Source organism: Prionailurus bengalensis, chromosome D1, assembly GCF_016509475.1.
Source record: "Prionailurus bengalensis isolate Pbe53 chromosome D1, Fcat_Pben_1.1_paternal_pri, whole genome shotgun sequence".
Classification (NCBI taxonomy): domain Eukaryota; kingdom Metazoa; phylum Chordata; class Mammalia; order Carnivora; family Felidae; genus Prionailurus; species Prionailurus bengalensis.
In genome coordinates, this window is record NC_057346.1 from 1868686 (window position 1) to 1891324 (window position 22639).

Consider the following 22639-nt stretch of genomic DNA (forward strand, 5'->3'; position numbering starts at 1 on the left):
TCAACATAGTATTGGAAGTCCTAGCCTCAACAGTCAGACAACACAAAGAAATAAAAGGCATCCAAATGGTCAAGGAGGAAGTCAAACTTTCATCCTTTGCAGACGACATGATACTCTATGTGGAAAACCCAAAAGATTCTACCACAACACTGCTAGAACTGATCCATGAATTCAGCACAATTGCAGGTTGTGAAATCAGTGCACAGAAATCGGTTGTATTTCTATACACCAACAGTGAAGCAGCAGAAAGAGAAATCAAGGAATCGATCCCATTTACAGTTGCACAAAAACCCGTAAAATACCTAGGAATAAACTAACCAAAGAGGTTAAAAATCTATACGCTAAAAACTGTAGAAAGCTTATGAAAGAAATTGAAGAAGACACACAAAAAATTGGAAGACATTCCAAGGTCATGAATTGGTAGAACAAATACTGTTAAAATGTTGATAACTACCCAAAGCAATATACATATTCAGTGCAACCCCTATCAAAATGACACCAGCATTCTTCACATAGCTAGAACAAACAATGCTAAAATTTTTCTGGAACCAGAAAAGACCCCAAATAGCCAAAGCAATCCTGAAAAAGAACACCAAAGCAGGAGGCATCACAATCCAGGACTTCAAGCTGTATTACAAAGCTGTAATCATCAAGACAGTATGGTACTGGCACAAAAACAGACACTTAGATCAATGGAACAGAATACACAACCCAGAAGTGCACCCACAAACATATGGCTAACTTATCTTTGACAAAGCAGGAAGGAATATCCAATGGAAAAAAGACAATCTCTCCAGCAAATGGGGTTGAGAAAACTGGACAGCGACATGCAGAATATTGAACCTGGACCACTTACTTAACACCATACACAAAAATCAACTCAAAATGGGTGAATGACCTAAATGTAAGGAAGCCATCAAAATCCTAGTGGAGAAAGCAGGCAAAAACCTCTTTGACACTGGATGCAGCACCTTCTTACTCAACACATCTCTGGAGGCAAGGGAAACGAAAGCAAAAATGAACTACTGGGACTTCATAAAGATAAAAATTTCTGCACAGCGAAGAAAACAATCAGCAAAACTAAAAGCAACCTACGGAATGGGAGAAGATATTTGCAAATGACTTATCAGATAAAGGGTTAGTATCCAAAATCTATAAAGAACTTATCAAACTCAACACTCCCCAAAACAAATAATCCAGTGAAGCAATGGGCAAAAGGCATGAAGACACTTCTCCAAAGAAGACATCCAGATGGCCAACCAACGTATGTTGCGACCGGCGCAGCAAACACCGAGATCAGGGTCCTGAGGGTAGGGGAATGTAAGAAAAAGAGAAGAGAAGCCAGTTTGGGAACAGGAGGGTCCCCTGGGCTGATGGCCCAAGTGACGGCTTTATTGTTGCTGTACACAATCTTTTATAAGACTCTTATGGATCAGGTCATTCTAAGAATAAACAGGTTTCACATGATCACTGCCAGCCAAAACATTTAGTTCTGTGTACCTTGTGAACTTTCTAAACGGGTCACAGCAAGACCTTGTTGATAGATTGCTAGCAAAACACTGTTCCCATGTTTGTTTCTATTTGACCCGGGGTAGAAAAGGGGGGGTAACATTACTGCCAACACCCACAGACCACAGGCTTCAGGAATTAACTTTCTCAGCCTTGACAAGGCTTTCGTATGCCCTTGCAAGTGGGGGAATGGGAGGGGGAACCACCGGGTTGGCTGAGTCAACAGGGAGCCGTTGCTCGACCCGGTCTCAGCCTGGCACCAGGGTCCGGCCTCCCACAGACGTATTAAAAAAATGCTCAACATCACTCATCATCAGGGAAATACAAATTAAAATCACAATGAGATAGCCCCCTCATACCTGTCACGATGGCTAACATTAACAACTTAGGCAATGACAGATGTTGGTGAAGATGTGGAGAAAGAGGAACCCTTTTGCCCTGCTGGCGTGAATGCAAACTCGTGCAACCACTCTGGAGAACAGTATGGAAGTTCCTTAAAAATTTGAAAATAGAACTACCCTATGACCCAGCAATTGTACTACTAGGTATTTATCCAAGGAATACAGGTATGTTGTTTCAAAGGGACACATGCACCCCAGTGTTTATAGCAGCACTATTGACAATAGCCAAAATATGGAAAGAGCCCAAATGTCCATCAACAGATGAATGGATAAAGAAGATGTGGTATGTGTATACAATGGAGTATTACTCGGCAATCAAAAAGAATTAAATCTTGCCATGTGCAACAATGTGGATGGAACTAGAGGGTATTCTAAGTGCAATTAGTCAGAGAAAGATAAGTATCAAAGGACTTCACTCATGTGGAATGTAAAAAACAAAACAGATGAACGTAAGGGAAGGGAAGCAAAAATAATATAAAAACAAGGAGGGGGACAAAACATAAGAGACTACTAAATATAGAGAACAAACTGAGGGTTGCTGGAGGTGTTGAGGGTGGGGGGGATGGGCTAAATGGGCAAGGGGCATTAAGGAGGACACTTGTTGGGATGAGCACTGGGTGTTATATGTAGGGGATGAATCACTGGATTCTACTCCCAAAATCATTATTGCATTATATGCTAACTAACTTGGATGCAAATTAAAAAAAAAAAGATGTATACTATAAATCCCAATGCAACAAATACAAATATCACAGAGGTATGCATGATGAGTCTATATAGGACATAAGATGGAAACATATGCTTTACTTAATTAGTCCAAAAGAAAGACAAGGAAATAAGGAAGTCAGAAGTTACCAGTATCAGGAATAAGATAGGGACATCACTACGTTTCTACAGACATTCAAAGGATAATAGAATATCTTAAACAACTTTATGCTGATAAATTCAACAACTGAGATGAATTTTATGAATTTCTTGAAAGATACACACTACCAAAGCTCACTCAAGGAGAGACAGATAGCCTCTACTCCCTATTAAAGAAGTTGAATTTTATTAAAGTTCCCATAACTCTTAGAGTTTACTGCTGAAATGTAATAAATACTTAAATAATACCAACTCTGTGTAAACACTTTCAGAAAATAGAAGAGGCAGGAATATTTCACTACACTTTCTGAGACCAGCATGGCCTGATTGCAAAAGCTAACAGAGGTATTGCAATGGAAGAAATCTGTAGATTAACTTCCTTCCTGAACATAGACTCAAAACTTAACAAGATATTAGCAAATTGAACATTTGTTTCTAATTGTTCTTGGCAAAAATACAAAATTCAACAAAATGTAAAAATGGATTCTAAGTGGGATTTACTCTAAGAACACAAGTTAGGTTGAATTAAAAAAAACAATGTTAATTATCATTTTAGTAGACTAATAAGAAATTACATGTTTATCTCAATAGACACAGAAAAGGCATTAGACAAAAGTCAGCGACCAGTCATGATTAAAATTTTCAGCAAATCAGGATTAATGGACCTTCTCAACCAGATAAAGGGCATCCATGAAAAAGCTGTGCTAACATAATAGTAAAGGACTGAATGCTTTCCTCTTAAGACCAGGAATAAGGCATCAAGGTCCTTTCTCACTGCTTCTATTCAGCATTGGGCTGAAGGGTCTAGCTAGCATGACAAATTAAAAAAAAAAAAAAAGATAAGGCTGGAAAAGAAGAAGGAAATCTGTATTTATTTGCAGAACTTATGGTTATCTATTTTCAACGTCTTACAGAATGTACAAAAAAGTTCCAGAGCTAGTAAGAACATTTAAATTTAGCAGTTGTGGGATACAGAGTAAGTATGTCAAAATGATACATATTCTGGAAACAAACTTTTGAAAATTGAAATTAAAAGTACTACTTGCAATTTCAGGATGAAATTGACCAAAAATGTGTAACACTTTTGTACACATTGAAAACCACAAAGCTTTGAAGAGTGACAGTAAACAAGAGTCAAATAAATGGAAAGATGCGCTGAAAGGTGTACTGTGTTCGTGTATCCGGAGACCCAGTATTGTTAAGATGTTAATTCTTCCCAAATTAATTGAGAAGTTCAAAACAACCCCAATCAGAACCACTACATAATCTTTTGTAGTGACTAACATTTGCTTCTATTTTTTTTTTTGCAAAAATACAAAAGACCTAGTGTATGCTAAATAGTATTGGAAAAGAATGAAATGAAAGATCTTACTCAGCATGATTTCAGGAACTGTTAGGAAGATACAATCGAAGCACTATGGTATTGGTATAAAAATAGATATATAGCTCAATGGAATGTAATAAAGTCCAGGAAAAGACCCACAGATGTATGATCAATTGATTCACCAAATATACTATGTCAATTAAAAGGGAGAAAGGAAAATCTCTTTAATAGTATAGAGCAATTGAAGAGCCAAAGCCAAAAAAAATTAATTAAAAACCTACACCTGTATCTCCAAACATATAAAAATTACCCCCAAATTGATTATACTGTTTTGAATATAAAATGTAAGCCACAGACAGGAGAAAGATTAACTAGACATACTCAACAAAGGAACATATATGTAGAAATTTTTTGAAGTATAACTAATAATGAGAAGACAAGCATTCCAAATTTTTAAAAAATACTTGATTAGACACTTTAATAAGAAGGTATACATATACCACATTTTATTTATCCATTTATGTATGGGAGGACACTTGGGTTGCTTCCCTATGTTGGCTTTTGTAAATAATGCTGCAGTGAACATAGGGGTGTCTGCATGTCTGCATGTATCTTTTCAAATTCTTGTGTTCCTTTTTGTTGGGTAAATACCCAATAGTGGGATTACTGGATCATATGTTAATTCTGTTTTTCATTGTTTGAGTAATCTCCATACTGTTTTCCACAGTGGCTGCACCAATTTACATTTCCACCAACAGTGCACAAGGATTCCTTTTTCTCTACAACCATGGTGACACTTGATTTTTATTTCTTGTTGTTTCTTGTGTTTTTGATTGTTGCCATTCTGACAGATGTGAGGTGGAATCTCATTGTGGTTTTGATTTGCATTTTCCTGATGATGAGTGATGTTGAGCATCTTTCTAAGTATCTTTTGGCCATCTGTATGTCTTCTTTGGAAAAATGTCTATCCAGGTTCTCTGCCCATTTTTAAATTAGATTATTTGGTTTGTGTGTGTGTGTGTGTGTGTGTGTGTGTGTGTGTGTGTGTGTGTAGAGTTGTACAAGTTCTTTATATATTTTAGATATTTACCCCTTATCAGATAGATTATTTACAAATAGCTTCTCCCATTCAGTGTGTTGTCTTTTCCTTTTGTTGATTATTTCCTTTCTGTGCAAAAGCTTTTTATTTTGGTGTAGTCCAAATACTTTAATTTTGCTTCTGTTTCCCTTGCCTGAGGAGCATCATATCTAGAAAAGTGTTTTATATGATGTTAAAGAAATCGCTATTTGTTTTCTTCTAGGATTGTTATGGTTTCAGGTACATTTACGTATTTAATCATTATTCAGTTTATTTATGTGTATGGTGTAAGGATGTGGATGGTTCATCCACACACATCCAGATCAGTAGATACAGAAGATATGGTGTGTGCATGTGTGTGTATGTATACGATGGCATATTGTTCAGTAGTAAAAAAGGATGAAATTCTGCCTTTTGCAGCAACACGGATGAATCCCTAGGGTACAGTGCTAAGTGAAATAAGAGAAAGAAATACTGTATGATTTCACTCATGTGTGCAATTCAAGAAGCAAAATCAGCAATGGAAAAGTGAGACAATCAGAAAGTCTCTAAATACAGAGAACAAAATGGTGGTTGCCAGCACAGAGGTGATGGGAGTATGAGTGAAATGGATAAAGGGAATTAAGAGTACACCTAATCTAGATGAGAACTGAGTAATGTATAGAATTGTTGAATCATATCATACACGTGAAACTAAGATAAAACTGTGTGAACTACACTTAATTAAAAAATAAAAAAGTACACAGTTGACAAGGAAACGTGAAAAATTCTTAGTATCATTAATCATTAGGAAAATGAATATGAAAGTTACAATAAGAATATAAATATACTGAAGTCAGTTGCATTTCTATACAGTAGCAGTGAATGCTAGATTTTAGTATTTAGAGTATCCAAAAGGAAATTAGGAAAGCCATTCCACTTATGATAGTATTGAAGAGTAGATACAGGGAAATAAGAAAAAAGAGCAAGACTTGTACAATAAAAACTGCAAAATATCATTGAAAGCAATTACAGAAGGCTAAAATCAATTAAAAATCATCCTCTGTTAATAGGGAAATGGAGAAGTGACTACATAGATAGATTATTTTTAGAGTGTAATGAAAGTGTTCTAGAATTAGAAAGTAGGTAAGTTGATTGATTTGTGGATATTGAACCATTCTTGCATTCTGGTAGTAATTCCACTTGGATCTTGGTGAGTGATTATTTTAATGTATTGCTGAATTTGGTTTGCTAATATTTTATTGATAATTTTTGCATCTGTATTCATCATTGATACTGGCCTTTTTCTTTTGTAATGTCTTTGTGTGTTTTACGCTGGCCTCATAGAATGAATTTGGCTTGTGTTAGTATTGATTATTTTGTTTATGTTTGTTTATAGTTGCTTTATGTATTTGGGTTCTTTCATTTTGGGTGCATAAATATTTGCAATTCTTGTGTCTTCTTGTTGGATAGTGTCATTTTTTTTTTAAGTTTATTTATTTATTTTGAGAGAGAGAGAAAGAGAACGCGATCAAGCACGAGTGGGGTAGGGGCAGACAAAGAGGGAGAGAGAGAATCCCAAGCAGGTTCCACACTGTCGTTGCAGTGCCTGACATAGGGCTCGAACCCACAAACCACAGGGTCATGACCTGAGCCGAAATCAAGTCAGACACTTAACCAACTGAGCCACCCAGTGGCCCCTACAGTCTTTGTTTTAAAGTGTATTTTGTCCAATTTAACTGTTGCTACCCCAGCTTTCTTTTCTCTTCCATTTGTATGAGAAATGTTTTTCCATCCCCACACTTCTAATCTGCATGTGTTTTGGGGTCTAAAAGGAATCTCCTCTGGCTACATATAGATGGGTCTTGGTTTTTTCATCCCTTCTGTCACCCTTTGTCTTTTTATTAGAGTGTGATTCCATTCACAATAAAGTAATTATTGATAGGTATGTTCTTTTTTATTATTTATTTATTTTTAATACATCCAAGTTAGTTAGCATATAGTGATTTCAGGAGTAGATTCCTTAATGCTCCTTACCCATTTAGCCCATCCCCCCCCCCCCACTACACCTCCAGCAACCCTCTATTTGTTCTCTTAAGAGTCTCTTCTGTTTTGTCCCCCTCACTGTTTTTATATTATTTTTGCTTTCCTTCCCTTGTGTTCATCTGTTTTGTGTCTTAAAGTGCTCATATGAGTGAAATCGTATGATATTTGTCTTTCTCTAACTAATTTTGCTTAGCATAACACTCTCTGGTTCCATCCACATAGTTGCAAATGGCAAGATTTCATTCTTTTTGATTGCCGAGTAATACTCTACCACATCTTCTTTATCCATTCATCCATCGATGGACATTTGGGCTCTTTCCGTACTTTGGCTATTGTCGATAGGGCTGCTATAAACATGGGGGTGCCTGTGTCCCTTCGAAACAGCATACCTGTATCTCTTGGATAAATACCTAGTAGTGCAATTGCTGGGTCGTAGGTAGTTCTGTTTTTCATTATTTTTAATTTTCTATTTTAAAACCCCATACTGTTTTCCAGAGTGGTTGCACCAGTTTGCATTCCCACCAGCAGTGCCAAAGAGATCCTATCTCTCCGCATCCTCGCCAACATCTGTTGTTGCCTGAGTTGTTAATCTGAGCCATTCCGACAGGTGGAAGGTTGTATCTCAGTGTGATTTTCATTTGTCTTTCCCTGATGATGAGTGACGTTGGGCATTTTTTCATGTTGGTTGGCCATCTGGATGTCGTCTTTGGAGAAGTGTCAATTCATGTATGACATTACTTTAAGTTCTCTATCAAGCATATTATCTCCCTTTCCTTTAGGTGTCTTTCTATGATTTCGTCCTGTTCTTTCATTTGGGATGGATTCCTCTATGTCCTCATTTTGTCTAACTCTCTGTGTCTGTTTCTGAGTATTAGGAAAGTTGGCTATGTCTCCCGCTCTTGAAACTAGTGTCCTTATGAGGAAGAGGCCCTGGCATGTCCTTCCAAGGTGTCTCCCACGTGTGTTTTGTGTGTCCTTTTGTGGCCGAGATCCCTTTGCCTTCAGGCCAGTCGTCTGCAGAGGCTGTCTTTGCCTGTTGTGGGCCGGGTGTGGTCCCTGTGTTGCTAGTGAGCCAGTCTGGGGCACCTTTGGCTAGAGTTTGGTCGGACCGGTTGTTTCCCAGAGCTGCAGCAGTGCCAAAGTACAGGGCACCGGGCCAGCCCTGTCCCCCCAGGTTTCATTGGAGGTGGGCCTGTAGTCAGCCCAGGTGTCTGCCCCCAGCCCACTGCCAGGGCTGCAGTCGAAGCTGAAGGTGTGTTCGGTTATCTTCTCTTCTCCCCAGGGCAGCAGTCACTTGGAAGTGTCGCTGGCCCTTGTCAGCGCTGCCGTTGCGGTGTCCTGCTTGTGACGGTGCGGCAGACGGACTCAGGCTGAGGGCCGGTTGGCTGGAGCACGGCCGCCAGAGAGCTCAGCACGGGAGGTATGCCGTTAGCCAGCTAGGTGGGGGTGTTCTCATCCCCACTGGTGGGAGCATCTGTGTGCATGCGGAGGAGAGAAGGGGTGCCCACCAGATCTTTCATTCTTGGAAAAGTCTCCTGAACACTCCTGCCCGTCCTGCACATGTTCGCAGATTAGCACTGTCCACACTCCTTATGGAAGTGCCGAATTGAACAATCAAGACTTCCACATCAGTGGAGTGTAGTAACCTGACTGACACACAGGGTAGCTAACTACCCTGACATTAATATTGCTAACTCTCTCTGTTACGTGTTGCTACATAGCAAATTGCCATAAAACTGAGTGGTATAAATGACCAGAATGTATAGCGTCTCAGTCTCTGCAGCTCAGGAGTCTTCGTGTGACTTAGCGAGTACTCGGGTCTCCTGCACCTCCACAACCAGGTGCTGTCTAGGGCTGTGGTCCTCACAGCTGCCAAGGGCATCAGCAGCCTGGCTGTTGGTGGGCCTCTGGGCCCTACTGATGGGGGACTGATCATATGTCCATGGATGTCTCCATAAGCAGGCTCACAGCTTAGCAACTTTTTCACCTAGAGTGAGCACGGGAGAGAGAGAGAGAGCACAGAAGCTACAGTATGTTGTAATGTAATCTCAAAAGTGGCATCCCATCCCTTTCGCTGTATTCTTCCATCAGAATCCAGTCACTGGAACCAGTTCATCCTCCCGCTGAGGGGGTTTCACCAAGGCATGAGTGCCAGCTGGCGGGGATCGTTGGGGGTGTCTGCAGTAACATACCATTTATGTAATAAGCCAGGAAAAGAAGCTATCTTTCTACAGTAAGAAATCAGAATACTGAAGAGTGTGAAAGCCTGGTGTATCAATTACTTATTGCTACCTAGTAAATGACCCCAAAACTTAATGGCTGAAAACAAGAAGAATTGACGTATTTAGCTCATGAATGTAGAGTTTTGGCAGGATCTGGTGGGGCAGGCTTATCTCTGGTCCGTGTGACACCAGCTGCGTCTGCTCAGCCTGGACCCAGAGGATCTTCTTGCAAGATGTCCATTCACAGGCTGGCATGTCGTTGCTGATGAGTGGCTGGGAACTCCGCAGGACGATGGCTGGAGACACTGGTTACTCCTCATGGGGGCATGTCTCCGTGGGCCTCTCCGTTTGGGCCGCTTCACTCCCTTACAGCATCGTATCTTGGTTCTGAGATGGTATGCCCCACGACACAGACAATGAAAGGTGCTCATCCTGAGGCCTGGACCTGGAAGCCACGACACAGCATCACTTGTGCCTCGTCCTGCCTGCCACCTTGCCGCTGAGCTCGTCCTCACATTGGGGGACACTGACCTCACTGTCGACGGGAAGGTACCGAAATCTGCATCAGTTGTCTTGCCATATGATAAATTCCACCAAAATCTACTGGGTTAAACATTATTTTAAAAATTCATTTATTTTCAGCTTAGAAACCTGAAATTTGGGTGGGGCTTGGTGAAGAAAGCTTGTCTGTTCCACACAGCTCCGTCACAGGTCTGGCAAGTCTGTGCCGGCTGGGAGCAGGAAACCTCAGCCTGTTGCCACATGGGCCTCTCCAAAACTTGGGCTTCACCAATGGTGGATGGCTTCCAAGCTGAAAAGTCTGAAAAGACAGAAAATACAAGCAATCGATTTCTTGAGGCCTGGTCCCGAAACTGTACATGAAACTGCTGCTGTGGTCACAGGACCCCCGTTTGAGGAGAGGAGCGCCCAGGTCAGGCCTCAATGGGAGACGTGTCGAAGGATTTGGAGTCATGTTAAACTCCCCACACCTTCAAAGCACAGTTCTGGCACTTCTCTGGCACATTCCTGAGAAGGCTCACTTTACACATGGAAGGTAACGGAATCACATGTTTCCGAAGGTCGTCCTGCGCCCTGAATTCCCATCGTCATGTTTGTGTTCCATGCATTGTTGATACATTCTACAGTGTTTTTTCTCAACTACACAATCAGTGTTCTGGGGTGTGACATCGATGTTCTCTCCTTATTGCTCAAGTTCAGAAGTTTGAGTGATGTTTTTATCGTGTTTGCAAAGTCCAGCAAACCCTCACAGAAGAGGTGTGATAGGACGAACATGAACTAACGAATATTGTGCAGGAAAGAAGTGTACACAGTGGAGAATGAGGTCAGATGTTAAACGGAAAACTGATGTAGAATGGTTTTATTTACTTATTTAACTTTAATTTAGAGCACTTTTTAAATGTCTTCTCTTCTGAGTGTGGTTTTGGGATGGAAGTACTATTATATTTTGTTCTGTTTATAGTTTAAGGAATGTCTGTAGGAGCTAAGACTTGTTAAACATTCTTGACCACTGATAAAATGAACTTGTCGGATTTGATGTGACTTCTTTCTGGACTAAGTATTGTCGTGGGACAGCTGGCTTGCTGCTCTGTATCTGCCTATTGATGCTTTTATTCTTTCAAGAATTTTTACTTTAAAGAATCTCTTGAGAGAAACAAATGAATCCATTCTGTGTCATTCATTTTTACTGTGATAAGAGAAAAAAAGACATTGCAAGAAAATAAATTCATGACACACATAATGTGGATTATGCCAAAACATTTTCCCCATCACACCGCTGTTGAAAGGTCTTTTATATGTAACACTGGAGCCTTTTTCTGTTGCAGTGTCCTGTGGCATGGCAGAGCAGGTGGGAAGGCCCAGAAGACCCCTTACAGTACCTGAGAGGCCTCGTGGCTCGTGCCCTTGCGATACAGGTAAGGGTCCGTTGTCTGACGCAGTGTTACAGACATGGGTATGGAGATCACATGTATGCGGCAGCTGGTGAGAGTGATTTTGTACGCGAAGCACCGCACATTCATTTCTCATTCCGTCGTCAGGGTTTATGTAGCATTCTTTAAAAATAACGAGTAATGAGGGAACCATGAGTTCTTATCAACAGGGATCTCTAATTTGGGGGGAAGGAGATAGATTAAAAAAAAACAAATAAATAGATTACTATTAGAATTCATGAAAAAAAAAAAATCTTGGCCCAAACCCTGAGATTTAAGATGAATATACAGCTAAACCTTAAACTGTTGTCATGAATGAACAACAGTTTAGAATGAACGTAGGGTACGTAACTGAAATACTACCCAGTAAAATAGAGCTATTACTATAGCGATAGCATCACGGGATTTTAGGAGTTAAATTTTGTACAGGGACGGTAGTGTGTCAACACTTTCAGCTCATAACTTCTGCCTGCGCTCAGCTGGCTTGCACATCTGGAGTAGTAAGTGGCAGTCTGTGGTCTGTGATGATCTGCAGTTTTAGGGAAGCAGTCTTATCCACTGTGCTATTTATGCACAAGATAAGCCTTGGTTCTAGAAATGTGACAATACAGCAGCCTAATTGGCTTTCAGGACAACAAAGTCTTCCCTGAATTTTTGTCTGCATCTCGCTCTTACCACATGCATACCAATCTCAGCAGCTCGCTGGACTGGCATAATGAGCAGATATTGACAGCAGCAAACAGGCAGAGGATGTTTAAACGGCAAGCGTGGTCATGGCAAACTGTCCCCCTGCAAGTACCCAGTGAGTGCTGGTAAGGTCAGCAACCTGGGCACCCGTACCAGTCAGGACTTCTCTGGGCGTCTCAAGTCTTGGGTCATATCTGCCAGAACCCAGGTTATTAGTTGCATAGCAAGACAACTCCAGAGTGTGATCCGCGTCCTGTAGCTCTGTGACCTGCCATGGAATGGCGGTGCGCTGACCCGACGTGTTGGGGTCTTGGTGGTTTCTTCCCTCCCACCTGGTCATTGTCACAACCCCTCCCGACTTTGCGCGCATGCTCCAGTTGGCCATCTTCCCGGGAGGGCCCCCGTGGAAGGGGGCGGGACGCCGCAATGCAAATGATGGAGCCACCTGCGGGTGGGTTTCCTTGAGTGCCCTGCTCACACTGCCGTCTGTCCTTGTGGCCCAGTCTTCTGGGTCAGCCGGGGCTGTGCGGCCGGAGGGGGCGTGGCCGGCAGGTGCCCGGGGGGTGGGGGGGGGGTGCTGCTGCAGTTGGAGGCTGTCCCATCTGACAACACCCCAGGGGGCTGGGAGCAAAACTCCAGACGTTGGCTCCTGACCCCATGACAGCTGTCCCTGTATTTGTCAGTGGTGGTGGCCCGATGACAGGATCTTGGCTGTGCCTCTTGCCTGGGTCACTGTGCTCTGCTGTGCCCAGTTCTTCACAGCTGCAGACTCCAGGGCAGGCGAGGGAAGTGGGCATCCGCGCTGGTGTGAGTGCACCTGCCCCCCCTTGAAGGACGCTGGGTTGTGCACACCCACCAGATTGGGGTTGCACACGACACCTGCCCACCAGATTGGGGTTGCACACGACACCCGCCCGCCAGATTGGGGCTGCACATGACAAGCGCCCGCCTGAGTGGGATTGCGCACGACACACACCCCCCGATGTGGTTTCGCACGTGAGCCTGTCATATTGGGGTGGCACATGACGCACTCCCACTTAATTGTTGCACACGCCACACGCCCATCTAATTGTAGTTGGACACTGGGGGCGTGGACTGTGCAGTGGTACTACCACTAACACTACTCCTGTGTGCACAGTGCACACAGTTCAGGAAAGCGTTCTCAGTAATACAGTGTCTAGGAAGAACCTGGACCTAACATCCACTCCTTAAGTAAATCTGCAAACTCCTTTTGTACTCCTGTCCTGGAAACGCTACTTGAATGACGTGTGAAGCTTTTTTTTTTTTTTTTTTAACCTTCCTGGATTTTTAAAACCTCAGTAGAAAATTTTCCTAAATAAGTATTCTTTTAATGTCCATTCTGTGAAATCTTACTAAGTGAGAAAATATTTGGTGGGTCTCATTTCTTCTTTTTCTTTTTTGTTTTTGTGTTTCAATTGAAGATGACTTCTGTTAGATATTCTGGTAAACAATAGGAGACGTTTTCCTCTTCGGGAAACTTTAAGGCAGCACAGGTGAGGGCCATTGTTCTGTCTCCTCTCAGATGGGACTTAGCCCCAGCTAGGACCTCCTCTCGAAGGACTCATGCTTAAAGACAACTTGCTCACCTAGAATTCACTTTTTTTCTTCAGTGTTTTATTTAATGTTGCAGGTGCAAATATGTCAAACAATTTTACAAAGATTTGGATTTCACCATAGCCAAACAGGTATACCATACTTTGTTATTACATTTTTATTAATATTTTTTTCCTAAAATGCTTCCAACATTATTCCTATGCTTATCTAGCTGTTGCATTCTCTCTTAAGATTTCTATTATCATTCTGTTTCTCCCCTTACTGAAATACAGAGTTCTTAATCTCTTCCCATAACATGAACAGTTTCACAGTCGTTATTTTTAAAATTTTATTCTTGCAACAAGTACATATTTATACTTGAGACCAAGAATTTCAACCTATAGAGCAGATAAGAGGTTATTTTCACTCCAAGTGTCATATAAAATGCCTGATCCATATACAATGGTAAATAAAGTAAAGTAGATCTAAGTGTCATGGCTGGTTGGCATTAATAACATCACACTTAGTAGATTAGTAACATCTGTGCTTTACAAACACGAGTGTTCATTTCTGGGATGTCAGGAATTGCTTACAGTCGGCATCTACTTACTCGGATTACCAGAGAGTGAAGGCAAGTAATAGATCTTAGCCAAATATTAAAGTGGAACTGATCCGTATTTCCAATTAATATTAGGATGCTCTGAAGAAGATTGGTGTCAGTTAAGGGAGCTGGAAGGTTAGTGGGTCGGAGAGGGTGGAGCCAGTGTGCTCAGGTGAGGCCTCTCTTAGGAGGGGACATGTGAACAGAGGCTTGAGCTGAATGAGAAGGCAAACCGTGGGCGTGCCAGAGAGAAAAGTCTAGGCGGACGAGCCAGCACGTGCAGAATCTGGGACAGGAATGGGCTTTGCTTACCTAAGGAATAAAAGGCCCAGTCCACATGGCTGGAGCGTGTCAATGAGGTGTTGAGACTAGGCCTGAGGGGCACCTGCACGGAGGGCTGCTGGGTTCCGCCAGCAGGTGCACATGGTCTTCGACATATCTTCTTTAAGTTTCGTTATTTGTAGTGCATGCATCAGACGTGCTTGATTTAGTTGTTCATGGAGTCCCCCAGACGCCACTTAGTTATCAAAAGAGAGCTGTTTTATCCAGTTTTTCCCTAAAGTAATCCATTTGAAGAATACAATTGCCTTAATTTCAACCACATAATCAGTGAGTCGAGCACTATTGATAAACCAAGTCACACTGAATTTTATGTTTATCAAATATTCCTCACATAAATTATGATTAGAAATTATAGTCATTATCACATATGACTAGAATATTTGTAATTAAAAATAATCTTAACAGGCATGATTATGGTAAAAAAATAAATTTTCTGATTTTTGAACTTTCATTTAAAAACAGTATTTTTAAGTTTCATCTAAAAACAAATTGAAGCCATAATTTTACTCACTGAATTCTATTTTTGTCTTGAACTCTAAGATTTTCTTATATAAGACATGGCAATTTATAAGCTCAGTTTTTTCCTGAATAAGAAAATAAGCTATCAAGTATCGTTTTTATAAACATACACATATTCAAAGCCACCAACTAAAAGACAACAATTATCAGATTGGAGAAAATAAAATTGAAATATGACTGCTATAAGGCATCAAGGCATTTCCCTTTAAATATAAAGACACAAATAGATTAAAAGTGAAATGATAGAAAAACTATGCCATGATCACATTAGTCAAAAAACCCCCAAACAGCAACAAAAACATTTAGCTGTCTTAATATCAGGCAAAACAGGTTTCACAGAAAAGAATATAACAGGAGATAATGAAGATTATTTTATAATGATAAGGTGATCAAATTATGAAAATAACAATGCTAAACATCCCATTTCTAATAGTTTCAAAATACACGCAGCAAGAACTGATAGAAATGCAAGGAGAAATAGGTAAATCCATCATTAAAGTTGGAGATGGCAGAACATTGCTCTCAGTAATTGAATAAGAGGCAGAAAATCAGTAAAGTTGTCTAAGAGTTGAACAGCATTTAATTAACTTAATAAAAATGGAACATTACATCCAACATCAACAGAATATACAGTCTTTTCTAATGCAGAACATTTACCAAGGTAGATCATAGATCAAGTGTCCAGTAATCTAAATGGATTTAAGCCACACAGATATGCTTTCTGCTCACATGGTGATTTGACAAATTTATACATTATGCACAGTGTGGCTGCCATCTGTCCCACGTTCTTGTTACAGTATCCTGAACCGTATTCTCTAGGCTTTGCCTTTACTCCTGTGACTTACTCATTCCATAAGTGGAATCCTGTACCTCCCTCTCCCCCTCTCCCAACTTGCCCATCCCTAACATCCCTGGAAGCTGTCAGTTCTACGTATTTGTAGGTCTGATTCTGCTTTTGTTGGTTTATTCATGTGTTTGTTTTCTTTATTATTAACTTATGAGCAGAATCATATGGTATTTGTGTTTTTCGGTCTGACTTATTTCACTTAGCATGATACCTTCTAGGTCCATCCATGTTGTTGCAAATGGCAAAATCTCATCCTTTTTATGGCTGAGTAATATTCCCCTCTGTGTGTGTGTGTGTGTGTGTGTGCGTGTTCATGCGTGCACACGCATACATCTTCTTTATCCATTTACCTATTGAGGGACACTTAGGTTACAACCGTGTCTTGGCTATTGTAGATGATGCTGCAATAAACATAGGGGTCATTGTATCCCTATGAATTAGTATTTTCATTTTCTTTTGGTAAATACCTAACAGTGTGTCTCTATTTTTAATTTTTTGAGGAAATTCCACAGTGTTGTCCAGAGAGGCTGCACCAGTTTACATTTCCAGCAACAGGGCATGAAGAGTTCATTTTTCCACACATCCTCACCAACACTTGTTATTTCTTTTCATTTTGATTTTAGCCATTCAGACAGGTGTGAGGTGGTATCTCAATGTGGTTTTGATTTGTATTTCCCTGATGATGACTGATGTTGAGCATTTTTTCATGTGTCTGTTGGCCATCTGCATGTCATCTTTGAAGAAATGTCTGTTGAGATCCTCTGAGCATTTTTTAATTGGATTGTTTATTTCTTTATGTATGCTGGATATCAACCTCTTATCAGATATATCATTTGCAAATAATTGTTTCCCATTCAGTAGGTTGCCTTTTTCTTTTGTTGATGGTTTCCTTTTCTCTGCAGAAACTTTTTAGTTTGATGTAGTTTCAGTAGTTTGTTTTTGCTTTTGTTTTCCTTGCCTTATGAGACATACCTAGAAAAAAAGTTGCTATGGCAATGTCAGAGAAATGATTGTCTATGCTCTCTATAGGATATTTGATGGTTTTCTGTGTCACATATAGGGCTTTAATCCATTTTGAGTTTATTTTTGTGTTTGGTATAAGAAAGTGGTCCAGTTTCATTCTTTTACATGTAGCTGTCCGGTTTCCCAGTGCCTTGTATTGAATAGGTGTCTTTCCCCATTGTGCATTCTTGTGATTGCCTAAAATATTTATTTACCTTAAACACTTTTTCCAAGAAAATGGTACCTTAAAACAAAATAAAGTGACATCAGTTTATCAATGCATTTCTTTTTATACTAATTGCTTTTATTTATAAAAAAATATATTTGTTAATAGGCTATTGGCCAGGCCTAGCTAAAATGATATATTTTCATATACTTTTTTCAGTATTTTTTACATATTTAAATGTTTTCACATAATTAGGTTCATACTATGTATCTGTTTTTACATTCTGATGAATACATTAGGTCATGAATATTTTGTAGTGTCATTAAATATTTTTCAAATACCAGTTTTTATTGCTATGTAATTTTTATTGTATTGATTTACCACATTTGAATTTCTAATTTTTTGTATTGTAATTTTTATTGTATTGATTTACCACATTTGAATTTCTAATTTTTATTACATTTATTACCCTTACAATTTCTTTTTTTTTTTTTTTTTAATTTTTTTTTTCAACGTTTATTTATTTTTGGGACAGAGAGAGACAGAGCATGAACGGGGGAGGGGCAGAGAGAGAGGGAGACACAGAATCGGAAACAGGCTCCAGGCTCCGAGCCATCAGCCCAGAGCCTGACGCGGGGCTCGAACTCACAGACCGCGAGATCGTGACCTGGCTGAAGTCGGACGCTTAACCGACTGCGCCACCCAGGTGCCCCTACAATTTCTTAATATTACAAATAATTTTAAATTAGCAAGCTATGTACAATAGTCTCTTCTTTAGTTTTTTTTAAGTTTATTTATTTACTTTGAGAAAGAGAGAGAGAAAGTGGGTGAGTGACAGACAGAGGGCAAGAGAGAATCCCACACTGGCTCCACGCTGCCAGCACAGAGCCGGACACACGGTTTGAACCCACTGACCATGTGATCATGACCTGAGCTGAAATCAAGAGTCAGATGCTTAACTGACTAGCCACCCAGGTGCCCCTCTTCACTGTTTCTTTAATTAGCATTCTGAGAAAAGGAATCACCAAGTAAACCACCTTGCATATTTTTGAAGGTCTGGCACATTTCATCGTTTCTTTGTAGAAATACTGTATCAGTATACACTCCTACTAAAATTCTGTCCACATTTCATACTGCCAAACTTTGAGCATTATCATTTCTTATTCTGCTATTCTTTTGGACTAAAATATTATCTTAGTTTTAGAATTTATGTAAGATTAAAGATAATCTTACCTTTCATGTTTCAATAAGTGTAAACAGTCTATGATTGTTATTAATTTATTTTCATATATGTGAAAACATATTTCCAAATTTACTTTCAGTGCTTTTTACTTTATGTTATTTTTATATATTCAAAATAGTATGTACTGTAACTTAAGTTTTTTCTTATTTATATTTTTTAATTTTTTAAATGTTTTTATTTATTTTTGAGAGAGAAAGAGACAGAACATGACTGGGGGAGGGGCAGAGAGAGAGAGAGAGTGAGGGAGACACAGAATCTGAAGCAGGGTCCAGGCTCTGAGCTGTCAGCACAGAGCCTGATGCAGGACTCAAATTCACCAACTGTGAGATCATGACCTGAGCTGAAGTCAGACCCTTAACCAACTGAGCCACCAGTCACCTCTCTTTAAAAAAAAAAAAAAAAAAAAAGCCCCCCATAATAGATACATCATCTTTACTTCCTCATCTTAAGTTGGTTTTCTTTTTTTTCCCATTAATCTGTGGAATAATATTCTACTCTGAATGCTAAGGGGTGTAATTTTAGGTTGGAAAGTGAATTAAAGACTTAACTTTTCTCAAGCACTAAACCATTTCTCGCCAGCAATATCAATTGAATATTTTTTCCATTCCCCAATGATCTCTGATGCTACCTTTATAAAATACTAAATTCTTACATTTTCATCTCATTTTGATCAGAGATGGAAGTTCAATTTTTTTTGTATGGATACATGATATATTTCATAAGTGTGTATGAACACTTGAAGTGGTATTTTTGTTTTTTTGGTTTATGTAACTGATGGTTTTTGGGTTTTTTTTTTTCCCTTTGAAGTCATCTCAAAAAGTTTATTATGGGGATTTAATTTGTTATAAAAATCATATAGATTTAATTCTATATGTAACTGATTTCATTACTGATAACCAATAGCTTTAGCCTCTGATTTATACATCCTTAAAAATCTTAGTTTTGACTAAATATTTAAAACAATTAAAGAATATTTTTGAGTAATGTTTAAAAGAACAGATACAATTGTGGTGTATTTATTTTCTGAACTCTAGCCTGTATATATATAGGCTTAGTTGTGATACTTAGTTGTATTAACAAATGAAATGTAAGTTAACTAGATACAAAATTTTTTTTTTAATTTTTTTTTTTAATGTTTATTTATTTTTGAGACAGAGAGAGACAGAGCATGGACGGGGGAGGGTCAGAGAGAGGGAGACACAGAATCTGAAACAGGCTCCAGGCTCTGAGCTGTCAGCACAGAGCCCGACACGGGGCTCGAACTCACGGACCGTGAGATCATGACCTGAGCCGAAGTCGGCCGCTTAACCAACTGAGCCACCCAGGCACCCCTAGATACAAAATTTTTAAGGGAAAACATTTTTCCTTCAAAATTCTATATATATTGGTTCATAGAGGAGTAGAACTCTCATGAGACATTATTCGTTTCTTTTGTGGCTTTCCACATAATACCCTTTTTATTTAATTGAATTATAATTGACATAGAACATCCTGCTGGTTGTACATGTATGTCATAGTGATGTATGTCACAGAGATGTACAGAACATTACATGACTATGTACATTTTAGACATTACACAAAATATTCAAACATGACTATTCATTTAATGATCCCCATAAGTCTAGTTAACAATGTGTCATATTACAAAGTTATTACAATATTATTGACTGTATTCCCTGTGCTGTACAATACATACCCATGAGTTGTTTATTTCGTGACTTTAAGCATGTACCTCTTAAATGTCTTTCTCTGTTTTGCCTGGTCCACCATAAACTTCCTGCTGTCGTAACCAGAGGTTTCTTTCCTATATCTGTAAGTCTGTTCCTGTTTTCTCTTGTTTGTTTTGTTTTTTAGATTCCACATATAAGTGAGATTGCACTGTATTTGTCTTTCTCTTTCTCTGTCTGATTTGTTTACCATACCTTCTAGGTCCACCATTGTTTTTGCAAATGGTGAGATTTCATTCTTTTTTATTGGCTGAGTCATAGGCCGTTGTATATATATCCAGCCTTCTTTATCCACTTATCTGTTGAAGGACACTCAGACTGCTTCAACATCTTGGCTGTTACAAATAGGGCAGCAGTGGTGAATATATCTCTTCAAATTGGTGTTTTCAGTTTCTTGGAGCATATATCTAGAGATGGAATTGCTGCATTGTATGGTATTTCTATTTTTAATTTTTTGAAGAACCTCCATACTGTTTTCCATAATGATGGTAGCAGTTTACATTCCCAGAAATGGTGCGTGAGTGTTTCATTTTCTCCACATTCTTGCCAGGACTTGTTACTTTTTGTCCTTTTGATATTAGTCAGTCTGACTGGTATGAGGTGATAGCTTATGGTGGTTTTCCCTGATGATGAGGGATGCTGAGCGTCTTTTCACACGTCTATTGGCCATTTGTATGTCTTCTTTAGAAAAAAAAATGTCTAAGTCCTCTGCTTGTTTTTTTAATGTTTTTTGTATTAATTTATGTAATTTTTTATGTATTTTGAAGATTAACCCTTTATGAAATGTGTGATTTGTATAAATCTCCCATTAGGTAGGTTGATGTTTTGTTTTGTTCATGGTTTCCTTCACTCTGCTAAGACTTTTTAATTTGATGGAATTTTACTTCTTTATTTTAGCTTTTGTTGACTTTGCCCGAGGTGACTGTTGCAAAAAAAACATTGCTAAGAGCTTTCTACCTGTTTTCTTCTAGGAGTTTTATGGTTTCAGGCCTTAAATTCAAATCTTTAATCTATTACTAATTTATTTTCATATATGGTATGAGAAAGTGGTGCAGTTTTATTCTTTGGATGTACCCGTCCAGTTTCCCCAGCACCATTTCTTGAGGAGACTGTGTTTTCCACATTGTATATTCTTGCCTCCTTGTCCATTAATTGACTATAGAAACATGTGTTTATTACTGGGCTCTCTATTCTGTTCCATTGATCAGTGTGTTTATTTTTGTACCAGTACCATACTGCTTTGATTAGTACAGCTGTGGAGTATATCTTGAATTGTGGGATTGTGATAACTCCAGCTTTTTTCTTTTTTCTCAAGATTGCTTTAGCTGTTTGGTGTCTTTGATGGTTCTATACAAATTTTAGGATTCTTTGTTGTAGTTCTGTGAAAAATACTATTGGTATTTGATAGGGATTGAATCTGTAGATAGCTTTGGGTAGCACAGACGTTATTTTTAATTAAAAATTTTTTTTATGTTTTTATTTATTTTTGAGAGAGAAAGAGAAAGAGAGCGCAAGTGAGGGAGGGGCAGAGAGACAGAGACAGACAGACAGACAGACACAGAATCTGAAGCAAACTCCAGGCTTTGTGCTGTCAACACAGAGTCAGAGGTGAGTCTCGAACTCACAAGCTGTGAGATCATGACCTGAGCCGAAGTCGGACGCTTAACTGACTGAGCCATCCAGGTGCCCCTGGGTGGCACAGACATTTTTAACAGTATTCATCTAATCCATGAACATGGCATATCTTTCCATTTATTTGTGTTTTCAGTAGTTTCTGTCATCAAATATCTCAATTTTCAGAGTACAGGTGTATTACCTCCTTTGTTAAATTTATTCTTAGGTATTTCTTTCTTTTAGATATAATTATAAATGGGATTATTTTCTTAACTTCTCTTGGAATTAATTATTAAGTATAAAAATGCAACAAATTTCTGGGTTTCTTAGTTTTGCATCCTGTGACTTTTCTTAATTCATTTATAGTTCTGATAGTTTTTTGGTGGCATCTTTAGGGTTTTTTATATGTAGCATCATGTCATCTGCAAATAGTGACAGTTTTAAGTCTTCCATTCCAATTCAGATACTTTTTATTTCATTTTCTTGCCTAATTGCTGTGACTGGGACTTCTAGTACTGTGTCACATTAACGTGGGGAGAGTGGACAATCTTGTTTTATTTGTGATCTTAGAGGACATGCTTTCAGCTTTTCACCATTGAGCATGATGTGAGCTGTGGGTCTGCCATATATGGCCTTTATTATGTTGAGAATGTCTTCTTTCCATATTAGTCTATGTGCCCTTTAAACCGCTGTTTTGTTGCTCTGTCCCAGTGTTGGCACTTGTGAGGGCAGGCCCCTCAGTGATATCTCCCCACACTGCCAGTCTTCACATTGGGAATGAGGTTCCATCATTATCTTGTTTCGCATGTCTTCTGCCCTTCTCTATAAGTCTCTTTTTTGTTTATTGTACAGAAGCTTTTCATTTGGTCCTCAGCTCTTCTCCAGGAGGAATTACTCTATAGGTGCATGCAGATTTTGTGTGTCTGTGGGAGGAGGTAAATTCAGCATCTTCTTGGACTGTCTCC

General features: G+C 39.2%; 1 protein-coding gene across 8 annotated transcripts in view; it reads left to right on the forward strand.

The window, feature by feature from the left end:
- Positions 1-22639, forward strand: part of DYNC2H1 (dynein cytoplasmic 2 heavy chain 1) — a 347574-nt gene that overhangs the window by 274668 nt on the left and 50267 nt on the right. For all 8 annotated transcript variants that reach the window (XM_043579184.1, XM_043579187.1, XM_043579185.1 and 5 more), the window contains one exon: positions 11268-11357. In XM_043579184.1, the coding sequence (XP_043435119.1) occupies positions 11268-11357 (90 nt within the window). The remainder of the gene's footprint in view (positions 1-11267; positions 11358-22639) is intronic.